General features: G+C 41.6%; 1 protein-coding gene and 1 long non-coding RNA gene across 3 annotated transcripts in view; one reads left to right on the top strand and one right to left on the bottom strand.

Moving 5' to 3' along the window:
- The window catches only part of LOC148415979 (uncharacterized), a 63,845-nt gene extending 52,576 nt beyond the window's left edge, over positions 1 to 11,269 (top strand). For both annotated transcript variants that reach the window (XR_015867127.1, XR_015867126.1), the window contains 3 exons: positions 2,356 to 2,432; positions 6,564 to 6,693; positions 10,724 to 11,269. This is a non-coding gene — a long non-coding RNA (uncharacterized LOC148415979). The remainder of the gene's footprint in view (positions 1 to 2,355; positions 2,433 to 6,563; positions 6,694 to 10,723) is intronic.
- A 25-nt stretch (positions 11,270 to 11,294) lies between these two features.
- foxa3 (forkhead box A3) lies at positions 11,295 to 17,275 on the bottom strand. Its single transcript, XM_088426855.1, has 2 exons — positions 16,920 to 17,275; positions 11,295 to 14,584 (listed from the first exon to the last, which is right to left on the bottom strand). The coding sequence occupies exons 1-2, from the start codon at positions 16,989 to 16,991 to the stop codon at positions 13,340 to 13,342; spliced, it is 1,317 nt and encodes a 438-aa protein (XP_088282981.1). The 5' UTR covers positions 16,992 to 17,275; the 3' UTR covers positions 11,295 to 13,339.
- Between the last annotated feature and the right edge of the window lie 1,538 nt (positions 17,276 to 18,813).

The raw sequence follows: 18,813 nt of genomic DNA, 5'->3' as shown, positions 1-18,813 counted from the left end.
CTAGATATAGCACACAGTGTTTTCACCCGTAATTTGTTCCTGGACGTTTTCCGTGTCCCGGGTGGCTTGGATCCCTACTCCCTTTCCCCAGCTTCTCTTCCTCCATCCACATCGATGCCACCTTTATTTGGATCTTTTTCTTAACCGCAGCTCTTTGAATAACGCCACTTACGGGAAGAGCGCGGCCGCCTTTGCAGCAGCAATGGCAGCATCTTCCAAAAACCGTCCGGCCGGAGTTACCAAATAGAGAGCGAAAAAGAAAGTCTCCCTCCCTCTCTCGCTACTACTGCAGCACATTCTAATTTTAAACGCGCTAAAAGGTAGCTTTGTGGAGCTCGAGGTGGGGGCGCGGGGGGGAGATTATGGGGGGAAGTTGCGGATGAAGGAATGTTTTGAAGCTATGGCAGCCGGCAGAACATGACATACAAGAGGAATATTCATATGTACACTTTCTTGTGGGACTGACGGCTCCTACACGAGCTGAGAGATGACCTCAAAAGGTCACCAAACTGATCAACCATAAATATATATATATATATATATATATATATATATATATATATATATATATATATATATATATATATATATATATGAGAAGTGGAGCGAGGACATCCTGACTTGAGTGCGGGAGCAGGGCGGGTTTCGGGCAGCGGTAGAGGTAGCGAGAGAGAGAAAGAGACATTCCCCGGGCCGGTGGCGGCGGCGTTCTCTTTGGCCCCCATGAAAGGTGGGATTGTCCCGAGGCTTCCCCGAGCCAGGAAAGTTCCCCCCTTCGGGCTGCGGGCCGGCCGAGCGGCGGCCCCTCTATCTGCCAGGAAGGCCCAACGCCGCCGCTTATGTCAGATACCAAGTGGTGTGTTATAAATACTCGCGCACACACTCGCGCACGTGCACGCACACACACACGTGCTAAATGAGCTTGCAATGTGTTTATTTTGACAGGAGGCAGTGAGAGTGAAAGGGGGGTTTCTTTCTTGGGAATGGCCAGATTTGGAATTTTTAACTCGGGTAGAACCTTTCTCGCTCTCTCTGTTGGTGTCAATGTTTGATGGAGAAAAGACCAAGGTGATGGTCGTGACTGCTTTGGGCTTATCTGCTGGGGGTGGAGGAGAAGAAAGATGGCTGTAGGCAGTAGACGGCGGCAACTATTCAAATACAATAAGGCCCGCGATTGGGCCCTGGGGGTTAACTGTTGACGGCCCCTCCTCGTTAACGCCACACACGCTGGTAAAAAATTTTTTGTCATCTTCTATGTCCGTTAAAACCAGAGATCGGCAGCCGTCTGTCTACTATGATGTCCCGTTTCTGATTTTAATTCATTTTTATTCTCAAAGTCAATTTAAAAAACAATATTTACATAATTTAATTTTTTACTTCACACAATATTTTTATTGAGGACACTTTTTTCACAAAAACAACTTGAAAAATTAGATTTTCAGTTTCAATACTTCCCCAAAATCACAAAATAGAAAGAAATTTCACACAAAAAAATCGTTTTTTTTTTCAGTTTTGAATTATTTTTGTCATTTTGCCACAATGTGCCAACTACAACTTTGTACTTTTCATCACAGAAACAAATTCCTGTTTGCAAAACCAGTTACTTCATCGTTTTTCATATATATCAGATCTCTAATCATATTTTTTCATCACAAAAACCTGTTTAGTTTTTCCAAAACATTTTTACAAAAATTATTTGTTTCATTTGACTTTTTTTTTTTTGCGCGCAGTGTATTCATAAATAAATATATTTCACGTAGAAACAAAAATTCTCACAAATATCCAATTTCGAGTTGTAGTCGTTTCTTTTTCCAGAACACGGCCTAGGGGGATAACTGTTGCCAAGCTCTGGCCGGCCCACTTGCCTTGTTAAATTGTATTTTAAGCACTTTTATCACTGACTGTTTAAGCCAATGCCAAAGAGATCCTCAATGAGTTTGAATGTCACTTCCTGCCAGAATATTGACCATATGAACCCTGATTATTTTTTCCCCGCAACAATCTGATTTCCGATTTTAATGGAAGGAGCAAATCCTCTTTACTTTTCCCACTTCAGAAATTTGATTTTGTTGTCCTTATCAACAGAAATATCTCCATGTTCACTTGCTCTTTTCTTGAATATCTAAACACCTTCCAAATTATTTTGCCATTATGCAATGCTGTTTATGGAGGTCAGCAGTGCCATAACGCAGATTTTGCCAAATACTGGCCTGACATGCATATTGGACTCTCTTCAGTAGGGTTTGTTTATCGTGTAATGGTATTAGTAGAATTTTGTAAGTGCAACTAGGGTCAACATTTCAATGAAAAATGTCAAACGACTAATGTTCGACTAATATACTATTTTCTCTAAAGGTTTACTGCCGACTGTGTCAACGAATGTCATTATCCACATCTACGGTGGCTGCAGCGGGTCAAACTGGACCTTTCTAGTAAGAAATCAAGAGTTATTGTACCTAATTAACACACAAACACTGCAGTATTTATTCGCTCATCACCTAATACATTCCCATCCCCTTCCCCTCCCTTTTTTTTCTTCTAAATTGCTCACTCATCACTGATCTCAGAATGCGAGCATATTTTAGTATTGCTAGCATTAGCTAATATTTCAGTCATACTACATAGCTGATGCTCATCAAAAAACTCTATAAACATATACAGCTCCAACTTTGGTGTTGTCATTGCAGAACCACGTAATGAGGGGCATTAAAAATGCATTTGAACATTAGCTTAGCATGGTGCTGCGCCGTAGTTCTGGACAGGGCGGTATTGTACTCCACAGTCTCCACTTGGCTGCACTTGGTCCCCTGTCTCTTAATCAAAACATAAATGAGGCAGAGCATGTTTTTAGCCAGTGTTTTTGTTTGTCAGCATGTTGCAATGCTAACTACATCGCGTAGCATGTTCCCGCGCTTTGTTAGCATGTTGCAATGCTAACCATAGCTTGTTTTACTCTCTAGTCTCTACTTTGCTGCACTTGCGCATTGATGGGAAATCAATAAAAAATTATACACCCTCGCAGGTATTTAAGAATAGAAATCAATTAAAAAAAATCCACTTTTAAGATGTTGCTTTTTGGGTTTGGATTTGGGCCAGACACAAGAGTAGCATCCTCCCCAGGTTGACGTGTGTCTTCTTCACAGTTTTTTTTTTTTTTTTGTCTCTCTGGTGTGTGAGTGTTAATTTCAAAGCTCCCATCTTAATGGCCTGGGCGGAGGCTCGCTAATCTGACACAGCTGGTTGCCACACTCAATGCATCAGTATGTGTGTGGGAAGCGGTGGTGGGGTGGTTGTTAATTGGGGCAGGCCGGGGGTCCTCTGATTGGAGGCGGCGTACAAACAACATCAAGTCACAGAGGGGTGAAAGTAAGAATGGAATTCCTGTGAGGATGCGAGAGCAGGTCTGCAGCTGCCGCTGATCGGGACCCCACCACCACCCTATACCAATGATGTACTAGTTTGAATTATTCACTTTCACAAACTGAAACTTAAAACATATACTACAGATACATATGGAATGATAATTGCTGATATTGCATAATACGGAATTGTATAGAGGGAAATTGATCGCAAATGCTACGTACCATGGTAAAAAAAAATCAGTATTGAATGATGCAATATTGAGTGATTTGTTAAACAATTTGAATGCCACTGAATGATGTTAAATGAAGTGGAATGATAGTGAAAATTGGCATTATGATGAAATAGATGGAAAGTCTTGAACGAAATGGAATTATATTGGAAGTGCTGCATTTACGATTACCCCATAGCTATAACAGACGTCAACCTCTGGAGGAGTGCCACCCCCACCCACATTTATTTGCAAGTTTTGACAATTATAATCATTTAATTTGTTCCTTTTTAATTAAAAACGGTCTAAATCTTACACATTGTCCCTTTAAATGATGTGTGTTGATATTAACTCATGTACTGCCATTGACAGCAAAAGGCGTTAAAGTTAAATTTTTTTTAATGGATTGGAGGGGATGACTTAAATAATATGAAATGACATTTCATGATAGGGAATGAAGTTAAATAATATTGGTGAAAGTGTGCAGTAAATATGTCAGCTGACATTCCATAATCAATATTGAACAAGTAAATCAATGGCAATAATACAATAATAAAACAAACATAGCACTTTAACTCTATCCGTGTTTTGATGAGGGATAAAGTAAAAAAAAAAAAAAAAGAAAAATAAAGCCAAAAGTTAATCCTTTGCCTAGTTCAGTCTATATTTTAGTCGTGCAAACTCCAAAATGAACTCCAAAATGTATACAGCCAGCAGGTGAAAGAGTTTTCCTATTATTGTGCATGATTGTGGCACTCATTGCGCCAGCTGTTGGCGACCTGTTCTATTGTTGTGTGTGTTTTGTGTGTCCAGCTGTACACACACGCACACACTGTTAATGAAGTGTGTTGTCACGCTGGTGCGACTGCCTCTGCTTTTCAATTCCTTCTGGTGCTACGCTAGCGCACAAGCTGCTCGCCACCGCTCAATCTGTACATGGTGCCATTTTGGCCTTATGATGATTTCATCACGGAAAAGAATCCTCGCGTGGGTCGACCAGTCAATCCTAACGATTACGAGATACATCATTAAGTACACATCCAAAGCACACCATTGTTGTATAAAGCATTCCATCTCTGCTTTTTGTTGAACTTTTTCGGAAAAGTGTGTGCGTTGTGAGTAAAATCACTCTAAATTCACTATTTTTTTTCATACCCTGTTTATTTGTACTGTTCAAATGTATCGTCATTATTAGTTTTTATTATGACTTATATTTTGATCGTGTATCCCATACAGTTTAGTTGAAAGGGCCAAGTTGGGCTGAAAACACTGACATATGTAAAATGGACATATTTTTATGACGCACACACACACACTGTACAAGTAAGAAGTGAATCCCAGATGGAAACCGGTAATGGGTGGGGCCTCTTCAACCTGCACACCTGTGATGAGCGATAAGATAACTTGAGGGCTTGATGCTTGTGTGTGTACCTTTCTTCCCTTGAGTTGGCAGAAAGTACAGCCTCTGGCCTCCTCATCAGGTACACTTAAGAGCCCCACGCCAACCCGACTAGTCCCAGCACAATAACAAACATTGCACGGGTCTCCGACGTTGCCATTTAAACATGTGACTTTTGTATTTAATTTGAGCTCATATGAGTTGGTATACCTAATGAGGTGGCCCTTTCCCGAGTTTAGGCGAGTCAATGAGATGATGAGCCGGTGTCATATTAAACAATCAAAGTTTGCCTGTGCTGCTCTCAAACAACATGAATTATCTGATTTGCTGCAAATATTTGCAGCTAACTAATCTGTGTTGTCGCTGTATTTGCAAAGTCACACTTGTGATGCTTTGTCACACACATACACACACGTGTGTACACGTACACACGCACGCCATATCAATATTTCTTCTGTCATCTATCACTGCTTTATTGATCTAAATCAGCTAAAAAAAGAGCACAACAGTTTTGTCCCATGTTATTTAAACAGCACAAACACCAATTAAGAACTGGAAAAAATGTTGGACTGTTATTTGTGTGTAAGGTAATGCCGGGACGGGTGTGAAGTTTATCACCTGACGCTCACTTCTTCTGCCCTGTTGTGTTGAAAGCAGTTATCAATGTCAGATCACAATTTTAACGACGCGAAGCAATGCTAACGCCAGGACAGGACCAAAACTCAGTCCGAGGAGTAGTCGGGTCTGGAAGAGTAAGCTTGGCTTTTGTTGAAAGCAGTTGTCGTTATTACACAAGCCCTTTAGAACCTAATTATCTGATTGCGGGCGAAAGCATATACGGTACGTGAATTTATGTGGAAGAGACTAAACCTTTGTCAAAGGACTAGTCGGGTCTAAAGGAGTTTTCTCTGTGTGTAAAATGTATTCAGTGATCTTGTTTGAAAGCACTAAAGTCAAATGCGAGGCCTAGTCGGGTCTAAAGGCGTGCTTGGGTTGCTTTGAAAGCAATCATCACTGACTGTATTATAATCTAATTGTTCGACTGGTTGAAATGTAGACATGGGTCCGTGGCAAAGCCACCAAAGCTCGATTCAAGGACTAGTCGGGTCTGGTGTAGTCCGCTGGGGTTCTGTAGAAATCAGTTGACGTTGTCTGGCAACCCTTTCATGATCCAATCTTGTGATTCTGAGGGAAACGTACATTCTGAGCTCCGTGTGGACGACAACAAAGCTAAGTTCAAGAACTAGTTCGGTCTGAAGTTGTGCTTTTGGCACACCCACTTTAGCCGTATTTTGTCACCTAATCATCGTATTCAGGATTTACACAGGGATCTCTGTGTGAAACAAACCTAAGATCATTCCAAGGGCTCGTAGAGTCTGGAGGCACGTCACATCATTTTCCAATCGAAGTCATTAATATGTACAACATTTTAGTTTATTGGGTTAGCACAAACTGTTATAGAAGGCTCTTGGTAACTGCTAACTATTCTTGGTTGTTAATCGCTTCACAAAAATGTGTTTTTGTCGTTTTTGTCGTTGAGCCGCTCTCGCCTCTCAAGCTCATCGAAATGTCTTTTTTTCCCCTGCTCCTCAGGTCCTGAGGATATTTGCCGTGACAGCTCCCATCTGACGCATGAGCAAACATCCCCAAGACACCGGCGGAACACAGCCCAGTTCAGCGCAACAGGTTGACGCCAGTGCACTAGGAACCTGATTTCCTAAAGGTCTGTGTGTGCAAAAACTGCTGCGAACATGATTACATCTGGCAAATGTACAAATTTGAGTGAGCTGTTTTGAAATGCCAGCGACAAGAATTCTTTAGAAATATTGTAGATTATATTGATGTGATTCTGGACCTTCTGAATAAATGAATGACCTGTCTAGTGAGCCATACTGTATTCTATTTTTTTTAAATAATTTTGTCGCTCACTTTACTGTTATAGACCTATGGCAAATACAATAGATACTTATACACGTGCTAGGATAGGATACAGGCTACTACACTTGGTCCTGCATCTTCTCTATTGCGCTTACATGTGCTACTGTACATACTACTTTACATGCTAAAATACCCATGCTACTATAAACATTACTTTACATCCTTTAATGTTTTACATAATACAAACAAATTACAATTTAACAAACTGTTTTAAATGCAGCAATACTTACAATGAAAATATTACAACACTGACTATACTTGCAACTATGCATGCTACTATACAGTTTACTATACAGTAATTTCAACTATTACTATACCTGTTACTGTGAATATTACTTTACATGCTACTATATATGCTACTATTAAAAATACTATACATTCCACAACACATTACAATAACGTACATGCTACTACACATAAGCCTTACAACAGATGATAAATACTGATATACACGCATCTATAAATATTAGTATGCCGTATATAATACTACATATCCTATGAAATACTATACTGTAACTGATACAATACGTAGCACAATACATGCTGCTTCAAGTTACAAAATTTTCCATTTTACATTAAGGAATAAAAACTCGACAATACTTTACTAAATAAGTCGATGTTTTGTCTAAGTTAGGAAAAATTGTGAGTCAATCAGAGTAGCTGCACTCCAAACCAGGTGTCGGTAATGCTCCTAAATCTGTTCACGGTAGTAAACCGAAAACACAAATAAAACAAATGATGTCATGGCAACTCCAGGAGACTGAAGACCAACCACCAGTGGAATCTCCATTTATTGTTGTAATGTAGGCTGAAGAGGAAACGTAAACAAAAGCTTAGCTCCTAAGACGTGCTTTTGCTAAGCTAAGCTAAATGCTAACCACTCAGACTCCTCGAACGGCAAATCCTCAACACGCAAAACAAAGAGCAAGTGTAAAATTGCTATGTTTGTGACCGTTGCATATCATAAATCTTGGAAGCTTGGCTACACGCTCACATTCTTCCTCGCTTTGGTGCAACTTTACTCAGGGCTAACCACAACACAAAGTTCTGTACATAAAATGTGTCCGTGGTACATCTCGCAATATAGCCTGTACTTTTTTTCGTAAAAAGCAATATAATGACTAGCATAACAAATATTGAGCATGCCTCGATGAATTGATTGTTTCTTGTGGGTTTAGAAAATTATGGAATTTGTGCGAGCAATTTGGTATACAGGTTTGCCGTCATAACAGAGAAATGCAGATAACAACAGAAATGTTTAATGATTCTCAGAAGAAGGGAATGTGGGTCAGTGGCACCAGAAGGTTGGAAGAAAAGCGCCATGTGACTAGCGTATGGATAAAAATGTGCAAAAGTCAAGGAAATTTCAGTGTTTAAAATCAAAACGTTGTGACGAGGATTGTGTAGAAGGTTTCAAGCACCAAACTATTGGTTACCTTTCCCCTGCCTTCCGTCGATCCATATATACTGTACACTCCCACGCACGCACACACACATGCAGATGCGCACACGCGCACTTTTAGTGTTTAACGCAATCACTCTCGTCTGTGTGTCTCCGGAACGTTCTTTTTTTTTTTTTTTTTATCAGGCCTCTCTTTGCCCGACAGGACAAAGTCCAAGCGTTTATCTGAACGTCTGACTGACACACTAACTCACCATGTGTGAGTGTGTGTGTGTGTATACACTTTTTTTTATTTAGAGCTTAGATGTCAATCCAATTAAGTTACTTTTTTGGTTTGTAACTGTTTTTGTATTACTAGTGTATGTAGGTGCGCAGTTGCAGTGGTGCTACAGTACACACGTTTACCAGTCAGTGAAATGAATATTTAGTTGCGACATATATTAGTGAGTCTTGGCATTATTCACCATTCTAAGCTGACTTAGTCACTCAATAATGATTAACTGGCTGTTCTCATATTTTCATCAAAGTGAGCAGGATTACGGAATTACACAATCAAAAGACTATAAAATGACTGAAGCACGTAAGAAGCGAGAGAGTTTTGATCGAGCTGTTCGAGTTAGTTAGTTAGTTGGTGAAGTAAGTGGTTGGTTAAGTGAACAGATGGTTCGTCGCTTGGCAAGTTACCTTGGTATGATGAGGCCTTTTTTGTAACAAAAACTCGTAAAAGGCATTGCCCAATGAAGAACCCATCCCAATGTAAAGATATATATATATATATATATATATATATATATATATATGATATAAACTGTGTGTATGCAGTTACCGTGTGTGTGTGTGTGTGTGTGTGTGTGTATGTGTGTGTGTGCGTGCATCATGTCATCTATTAAGAAAAGGAGTGTACGTCCTAAAGGCAAGAACTGTAAGAGCTTCTTTCCTCCTCCTCTCACCCCTCCGGCCTCCCCTCTTCCTCCCCTGATTCCCCCCCCTGCCTTCTCCTCCTCCCCCTCTCCTCACCCCTCCCTCCCCACAGGCAATAAGAAGAGTAAACACAACATCCACCTAACAGGATCCAGGATGCACCGCTTCATTTGCATCCTAGCGCCTGAAAACACACACACATGCACACGCACACACCTTTCTCTCGCTCTTGCTCTTCTTCTCATTTCTTTATTTGGAAGACTTTCTCTCCCAACTTCTTTAATTCTCATTTCTTTAGTCCTCTCCTTTTCTGCTTGTTGTTTTCTGTTCCTATTTTTTGTCTTATCTCAGTTTTAATTGTTTAATTGCGTGTATGAGTGTGAGTTGTCTGTTTTGCCCCGGGGGTCAAATATTAAACAAGAGGATGAGAGTGTCGCGAGCGCACTTTCGCTCTTCCACCTCCTCCTATTCTTCTTCTTGTCAGTACATATGCAAAACTTCATCTTTTGCCTCAGGTCAATCTTCTTCTACTTCCACCTTTCCCTTTTTTCAAAACGTTCATCACAAGAGCTCAACAAGGTTTTTTTTTTAACTTTCATAACAACCTTATAAGTTCTAGTAAAAGTGATGCTGTGACTTCATTTACCACCGTGCCACCCCCCCCCAAAAAAAAGGCAAAATTCCTTTTGTATCTTTTTATCATATGTATTTTTATTAAAACACAGGAATGACATAATTACTAAAACAAAAAGGCAATTAACAGTTTGTGTATATTTTTTGCCCGGCAATGGCACATTTTACACAAAATTTCAACATGTACGGCTTAAAATGCAACGAATGAACAAACATATTTTTTTCAAGAAAATGCCTAGATGTTACTATGCTGCCAGTAGGCCAATATCCATAGATGGCAGTCAAATTCAATTCTAATCTCAAGACGCACATCACCACCAGAGAAGAAGATAAGATTGGGCCAAATGAAGTCGGCAAAAAGTTTCCATCCATCCATCCATCCATCCATCCAATTTCTACAGATGCTTATCCTCTCTAGGGTCGCAGACCTGCTGGCGCCTATCCCAGCTATATATGGGCAGTAGGCGGGGTACACCCCGAACTAGTTGCCAGCCAATCGCAGGGCACAGAGGGACGTACAACCATTCACACACCCAAGCACACCTCAGGACAATTTCGAGTGTCCAATACACCTGCCGTGCATATTTTTGGAGAGTGGGAGGAAGCCTGGGGAGAACCTACTCAGGCACGGGGAGAACATGCAAACTCCACAGAGGAAGACCGATGCGAGCTGAATTTGAACTCGGGACTCTTAACTGTGAGGCGGACGTGCTTACCACTGCCATACCGAGTCACCTTGTAGGACAATATTTGAACACGAAATGCCGGTTTACAATATTATATGTCATAAAATAATGTTCAGGAGTAATGCAATATTTTTCTTTTCTAATACTTTATTTAACATTATCTACTTTTTCAGGTTTTTTTCTGGGTGTTCCGCGTCATTGCAGCCATCATCCCTTACTCATCTTTGTGTGGTTCTTTGATGTCATACGTCGTCCCTTCGCCGATAAATGGCCGACGTCAGATGTGTCAAGGAGAGAAAAATCAACAGCAAACCTCTTCCCGCCGTCTTTGTTGATTCTGCGCCGGGGTCGCGGTGGGGTCAGGAGCCGTGCGCGGACTGCCCGCCGACGGCCTTCGCCCAGATCGCTCTTTGAGGCTCTCAGTGTGAGGCGGCCATGTTTAGTCTGCCGCACGCCGTGTCCATTTGGCTTCGAGCTGTCTCAACAAGACAACGAAGTATCTGACCACCTTGGTGGTGCTTCTGGGCCCACCATCACTCGCATACAGTGCAGTCGTACTATTTTATAATGCAAAGTTTGGCTGCAAAAGTACAATATTTGAGCATGGATTTGCAATATTGTCCACAAAAGGTTGTTTTGGTTGCAAATGTGTGTGTGAGTGTGGGAAATTATGTACATATTTTGTTTTGATAACCTATGCTGTTATGCAATTGCAATATTTTACTATTAAAAGACAACACAACATTTGCCCCATTTGAACCATTTTTTATTAAGAAACACGAATGATGGCCATCACAATGAAAAGAAGAATAAACAATATAAGGACACGAAGAAAAACAAGTAGTTTGTGAAAACAAAAAGCCGCCATGTAGCTTAAATGTGACTTTTCCTTTTCTGTCATATGACCTGAATGTTTCTCAACCTTCAATTTATTGATAAGTGATCATGTGGAAAAAGGGGGAAAAGGCACTTTTGGACCGCAATGTGACAACTTTGGTTGAACTCACAGAGACCATGCCGCTCAGTATTGTGACACGCACGCACACACACACACACACACACACACACACACACGCATACACACACACACACACACTATCAGCCCACCTGGCCAGTGGGAGCTCCATAGTGCAAAGTACTGTATGTAAATCTTCCATAGTGCATCTCTCCTCCCCTCTTGTAATAGTAACTGTCTTCACAGACACACACACACACACACACACACGCACACACACACACACACACAACAATATTTCGAGCCACCCCACTCTGACTGGTAACAAGGGGAAAATGAAATGCAGAATGTTGTTGTTTGAAAGGTGATACCACAGTTTACTTTGCCGCCTTCGCCGCAAACATCTACATATTCCAGAATAACATCGATTTTCCCAAACATTCCGCTTTCCAGAATATTCCCAGCATTGAACATTTCCCAATAATTTTGCCAGAAGAGAACATTCCTGCCCCATACTATTGCTTATTTCAGAATAGTCATCTGTTTTGGAATAGGACACATAAATATTTGGAAACATTTTGACATTCCAGACATTTCTATTCTCAAACATTCCTTATACTAGAACAGTCCTATACCAGAAATTTCCTTTTCTAGAAATGTGCTTTAATATAATAATTCATAATGCATAACATTCCTTATTCCACAATTGTCATTTAATTTGGACCGTTGTGAAAATCTCCATACAGGAACACTCCCATATTCCAGAATACTATTTTCAAACATTCCTCATTTCAGAAGATTCCTATTCTAGAATCTTGTGTCCCATAACATTCCTAATTCTAGAGTAGTCATGTATTCTGGAACATTAGTTTTCCCAAATTATTCCCTGACCACAACATCCTCAACATTCCTGTCTCATAACATTCCTTATGCCAGAATATCCCCAAACATTAGGACACATTCCTTTTCCCAAACAATGCACACTGCCATACCAGAATATTCCTGCCCCATAATGTTCCTCTTTTCAGAATATTCATTTATCCCAGAACAAACGTATTCCAGAACACTCCTATTCTAAAATCTTCAGTACCAGAATATCAGTGTCCCATAATATTCCACATTCCAAAATAATAACATTCTGGAACATCCCTAGTTCCAGATTAAACCCAAAGAGGCATGCGGTGCCGGACGCATTAACAGCTTTTTGTAACATGAAGCGTGAAAGTAACACCTGAAGCACACATTTGTAACCGTTTGGACAAAGCAGAATATAGGATATATTAAATTTTATTCCCTTTATAAATAAATGCAAATACCCCTTTTACACACACATGCGCAGACACATTGCCGCTATTTACACTTTGTACAATGTCCATCTTCATCGTCGTCATGATCTTCATCATTGTGTGTAACCAGAGAGTCTCCATAAGGGGGAAAGAAAAACACGGTCCTTCAAAATTTGGCTAGGAAAAGCCGTCTCGGGATTTCTTCCAGATCCTTGGTAGCCAGCATAAAGTCCATGCGGGAATTTGCTCGTTGGCCGCACAATTGGGACAGCCTTGACATAGGATATGGAATCAAAGCTCCAATGGCCGATTGAGCATCCATTCCATATCCTTGATAAGGAGTCTACTCTTGTCCACCTCAGTCAGATTTAATTAGGTCGAAAGAGACGCCGGTCGTGTGCTCAATTGTGTTACTAGTGAGGAAAAGGGGCAAAGTTGTACATGAACCTTAAAATGGATCTCAAGGATTTAGGATGCAGGCTTAGATGGTTCGCCATACGAGTTGGCCCTTTGAGAGTCTGTTCAGAAAGCCTCCATCTTGCGTTGGATTAGGACGCGTTGAGCACCGAGCGGCTGTACAGAGTCTGGTAATAGGCACCAGAGTCCATGGCCGCCGGTCCGGGGCTGTCGTAGATTTGCTTGGCGGCCACGGGCGAGCCGCTGGAGGCGTAGCTGTTGTACGCCATCACTTGGTCCTGATAGGACTTGAGGTCCATCTTCTGCTCGTTGGACATGAGGTTGGTAATGGAGAAGGGGTGGTTGAAGTTGTAGTGGGGGTCCAGGGACTTGAGGGCGTCGCTCTGCAAGTCCATGTGCTGCCCCATGGTGCCGGGTAGGAGGTGGGTGGACTGGGAGTGGAAGATGGAGGCGGAGGAGGTGGGCGGCATGGCGGTGGGGGCGGGCGGTGGCGGCGGGCAGTCGAGCGGCACTAGCAAGGCGTTGCCGGCGGTCCCGCGGGGCAGCGACTGGTCGTCGGACGAACCCGGGTGCGAGTTGTCCGAGTGGGCCGAGTCGGCTTCATCCGAGCCTCCGCCCGCTGGGCTTCGCTCGCCCAACGCGTCGCCTCCCTTGCCGCCCTCCTTTCCCGCCTTCTTGGCCAGCTTGTCGTCAATTTTGAAGCGTTTCTGGCGTCGTAGGTAGCAGCCGTTCTCGAACATGTTACCTGACTGCGGGTGCAAAGTCCAGTAGGAGCCTTTGCCGGGTTTGTCGGGCGAACGGGCGACCTTGACAAAGCAGTCGTTGAAAGACAACGAGTGGCGGATGGAGTTCTGCCAACGCTGCTGGTTCTCCCGGTAGTACGGGAACAAGTCCATGATCCACTGGTAGATCTCGTTGAGGGTTAGCATTTTGCTGCCGCTTTGCTGGATGGCCATGGTGATGAGCGAAATGTACGAGTAGGGCGGCTTGGCGTGGGTCAGCGAGCGGCGGTACGGCTTGGGCGGGATCTCCTTTGGCCCGCTGCGGCTCAGGGAGGCGCCGGCTGGGTAGCCCAGCTGGCTCATGGACTGGCCCATGTTCCCGTAGTGGGACAGGGCGCCCGGGGCGGCGCTCGGGCCCAGCTGGGTGAGCGAGCTCGAGCCCAGTGAGGGCGCCACTGGGGACAGCGGCATGTGGGACGGCGCCGAGCTCATGGAGGCCAGCGGGGACGTGCTGAGACCTGAGCCTGGGTATGCCATGTTCAGGCCGCCGCCCCCGCCTCCGCCCGCTGGGTTGAGGTTGATGTAACTATTGATGGGCCCCATGGAGCTCACGGAAGCCAGGGCAGAGTTCATGCTGCTTGGCGACGAATACATCTGAAACACAAACGCCACACCAGTCCGTTAACCGTACAGCCATTCGTTTTCTATTCCGCATTTCCTCATTAAGATGCAAGGAAGCTAGACATTTAGGCAGGGTGAACCGGTCGCCAACCGATTGCAAAAAGTGTCGACGCACAAGCACTGGCACTCACATTCACACCTGCTGTATATGGACAAGTCTTTGTGAACTGCAGACTTTTCGAATGGTCGTCAGACAATTGCAGGGCCCATAAATGCAAAAGGCGACTGGTCACCTGTCAATCACTGGTCCCACACCCAGCTCCCCAACTTAGAACTTTTTACATTTTTGAGCAGTCTTGTTCTTTTTTTATTTTTTTTTAATTACAGTTGAACAGCAGATCTACCACTGCTGGAGTGAAGTGACAAACAAATGGAGCACAATGTGATGCCCTGCATGAGGGCAAGGAGCGCCATTATTGCCCACTACCTTATGCCATTTACTGAACAGACCAAATAGCATGGAGCAACTTGATCTCCTGATACCACCCATTAGTTAAGGGACCATAACGTCGAACTACAGTAAGTACACTAATTAATATTTTTGAAACCAATTTATTTATTTATAAAAAAAAATCAGATGCTATGTTTTTATCTTTAAATTTAAAAATTCATATGACAATAGGAGAGAGGGGGGGGGGGGGGGGCTTTGCCCTGTTGCACCCCCCCTCCCCATCATAATAACAAGTCTTCGTTGCCCCCCCCCCCCAAAAAAAAAAAAAACATCGTAAAGAAAACCAAGTCTATGATGATGCAGTATTAATGTATTGAATATATGCCCTATGGGCGTGGTCTATATAGTGACGTCACGTGATTGAATGTGGTGTTTGGCCTAGCTGCTCTTTATCAGTATTCTAATTTTATACTTTGCCTCCCTCCTCCAATGCAACAACTTGATTGAAAGAAATTTAGATTAAACTGTGGAAGTGCTTTTCATTGTAAATCGCGAAGGATTTTTTTTTTTTTTTTTGGCTAGTGGCTTCTTCTCGTCAATGCACAATGAAGCTCTCAGTGCGCGCGGATTTCACACTCACGCGTGAACGTCAAAGTGCGTAAAAAGCGCGTCACGCTAGCAGCCTCTTTTTCCCCCCCTTCGCTGCGTTCGGAAAAACGCAAGCTGCTCCAAAAAGTTGTTGAAACCTTGTTTGAAAAAAAAAGCAAAGGGGGAAAAAGAAAAAAACGAATGTAACAATAATATATAAATAAAATGTTTCTTAAAATTTGAAGTGAGAAAAGATTTGAGCATTCAAGCTAAATTTGGTTAAATATTAGCGAGGCGGTAATTTAATCAGCGTCTGATTAAATTAACTTTTAATTGAATTATCTCTTCAATATTTAACCTCTTATGCGTTTGATGTGCTTAATTTATAGACGAATGCATACGGTTTCACTCCGTACATCTAACTGCAAATACGTCAACAAATCTCTTCATTTTTGTTTGACTTTAAAACGGTGCCGTTCAGTTTGGTTGATTAAATAAAGAATGAATTCCTTTTAACCTTAAAGTTTCACAAGAAGCACAGACTGAATTTTCGTTTTTTTCTCATTTTGATATGAAGTGTAATATTTGAGGGCCCTTAAAGTGTATATAATTATTTGTAAAGTTTTTCCCGCCTTTAAAATATTTGTAAAAATTGTATAATAAATAGAATGGTTTTTTTTTCTTGGCTTGTAATTATTGTAAACCCTCAAAACAACTGAAATACATATTGTGTATGTAAATATTTTTTTCTATTGTTGGTTTAAGCATTTGCTATTAAAAAAAAGAACATTTAATTATCTATATATGACCTCTAACAATTGGGTTTATTTCCTTTCTTTGGTATACAAATATTTATTCTTTGTAATGTTATATTTTACCTACTTTGCGCATGTAATTGTTTTATACTACAAATACAGTTTTTGCGTATAAAAGATATATTTTTTAAATGATCTTTTTTGTTCGTTTGGGATTTTAATTTTTTTTAAATAATTGAATATGTTGTCTTGTCATGATTGAATAGATTTTTATGCTCTCATTTTTGCCTATAATGCACTTATCGTCGATAACTGTTTAAAGAACATTTAGCCCTTTAATTAGATCATTCTTCAGCATTTTGATTGTCATTTATTATTCTTCATTTTGAATTACTTGATGTATTTATTTTACAAATGAAATGAGACTGGAGTAAATGTGAATTGAAGTCATTTTTGTCCAGTAAAGAATATTACAATTTGATTATTTTTTACAGGGCAACGATAATACATTGTTTGTTGGTGTTTCATATTTTTGCCGCTCTTGTATAAGAAAAAAAATGTTTTTCGTCCTCACCTCGCTGGCCTCGCTGTAGAAAGTATTCCACTCAGGTAGGTCATGGGCTTCCATCTTCACAGAGCTCAACATCCCCACAAAGAGCACTTTGAGAGAAACTGGACGAGCTACTCGCACCTTGACACCTTTTTTCCCGTTACACTTTTATCCCGGTTTAAAAAAAAGAAAAAAGAGAAAAAAAACGTTCAAATCCTTGGCGCCGCGAAAGAACAAGCTCGTTTGACTTGAAAAGTTGTCAAGCCAGGCAAGGTTTATTGGTCCATTGTTTCCATGCAGCTGTTTGCGGACGTGGAGGCCCGTGCTTGACGTGGGCCTGGAGGACAGAGCGTATCAGACGGACGTGAAGCGAGCGCAGGACGGCATGAGGACTGCCGCCAGTGCTGTTGCTTTATAAGGTACAGCCGGGACCCCGCCCCCCAACGCGCCCCCCTCCCCTGGCCTGCACATTTCAATATGGAAGTAGGCTTCGGCAAAAAAGGCCGATGTGGCCCCCTGGCGTGCTGTTTATTGGCCCGGTCGGACCGGCGGCCACCCCGGCTGCAGCACCCCCACCTTTCCAAAAAACAAAACAAAAAAAAAACGGCCCACCTAAACTGTGCAATTAAAAATAAGATAGCACGTGCGTTTACGCGCAAGTAAAACCAAGTTAAAGAGTGTTCTTGGGAACTATTGTGAGGGGGCGGAGGGTGCGTCGGTTTGTGGCCTAAGGGTTTTTTCTGGGTGGTGCGAGGAGAGGGGGCGTGAAAGTCGTTAATTCCCGCGGCTGTCACCTCCTTGGAACCTTTAACACGTTAGCAAAAGAAAGTCTTTTACAAGGGTGCAAATTTGCCATGAAATCAGGCGAAGTCATATGCTTAATATTACTATTGTAAATAGCGGCTTTCTAAATCTTAAATACCGTATTTAGATTGCATTCAATTTTATTGACATTCGTCACAAATAGTGCAACACACGTCGCATACGCACAAATGGATTAGCAATCGTGTTGGCACAAATATGTCAGCAGTCCTGAGACTCAGCCATGCGTCCACTGTGTCGTCCACTTTTGTCTCAGCAAGACACAAAGTTAATTGCATCCCACTCTAACACATGAGAGATCATTGCATGCACACCTGGATGTCCTCGGATACACTTAAGACATGATAGGGAAACTGTAATGAGTTCAAAAGAAAAATCTCCACTTAGTGGACACAAATAGGCGGGGTCTCCGGGTTGTATGTATACAGTAGAATATTGAAGGAAGATATATATGGATATATAGACCTATAGTGTGTGTGTGTGTGTGTGTGTGTGTGTGTGTGTGTGTGTGTGTGTGTGTGAGACAGCGAGAGAGAGAGAGAGATGAAAGTCTGTCTATAGCAACTATTAATAACAGTAGTACTATAATATTGACTATATTTCAAATTAAAATACCCAATATATAATTGACTGGTTTATTTCAAACGACTGGGTTATATAAAATGTATATACTATATAAGTTATAGTGTTATTTAAGTGCAACTTTTTGTTTTTATCTATCTATCTATCTATCTATCTATCTATCTATCTATCTATCTATCTATCTATCTATCTATCTATCTATCTATCTATCTATCTATCTAGCTAGCTAGCTATCTAGCTATCTATCTAGCTATCTATCTATCTGATAGATTTTTTTCTGCCTCTAAGTAAAATGTATACGTAAATGATAGGCTTTTTGATGGATAAAAAAATGTAAATATTGCATTACTTCATCTTTGCCTGCAACATCTAGATGTATTTGAGTTGCATAATGTTCTTTTCGCCATCAGGAAAAAAAAAAACCTTCCGCATATTCTCCCTTTTGGCCTTTTTTTATTTTCCGAAGTACTGTTAGTAAATTAAGACAACTTCCTTTTTTTTAAGATGAAAAGAA

Source organism: Hippichthys cyanospilos, chromosome 11, assembly GCF_059441005.1.
Source record: "Hippichthys cyanospilos isolate Australia breed blue-spotted pipefish chromosome 11, RoL_Hcya_1.0, whole genome shotgun sequence".
Classification (NCBI taxonomy): domain Eukaryota; kingdom Metazoa; phylum Chordata; class Actinopteri; order Syngnathiformes; family Syngnathidae; genus Hippichthys; species Hippichthys cyanospilos.
This window is presented reverse-complemented; position numbering and strand designations above follow the sequence as displayed.

Coding starts and splice junctions, on each gene's coding strand:
- foxa3 (XM_088426855.1), bottom strand. CDS start 16,991: ATGTTGAGCTCTGTGAAGATGGAAGCCCATGACCTACCTGAGTGGAAT. Junction 14,585..16,919: donor TCTACAGCGAGGCCAGCGAG/GTGAGGACGAAA, acceptor TTTGTGTTTCAG/ATGTATTCGTCGCCAAGCAG.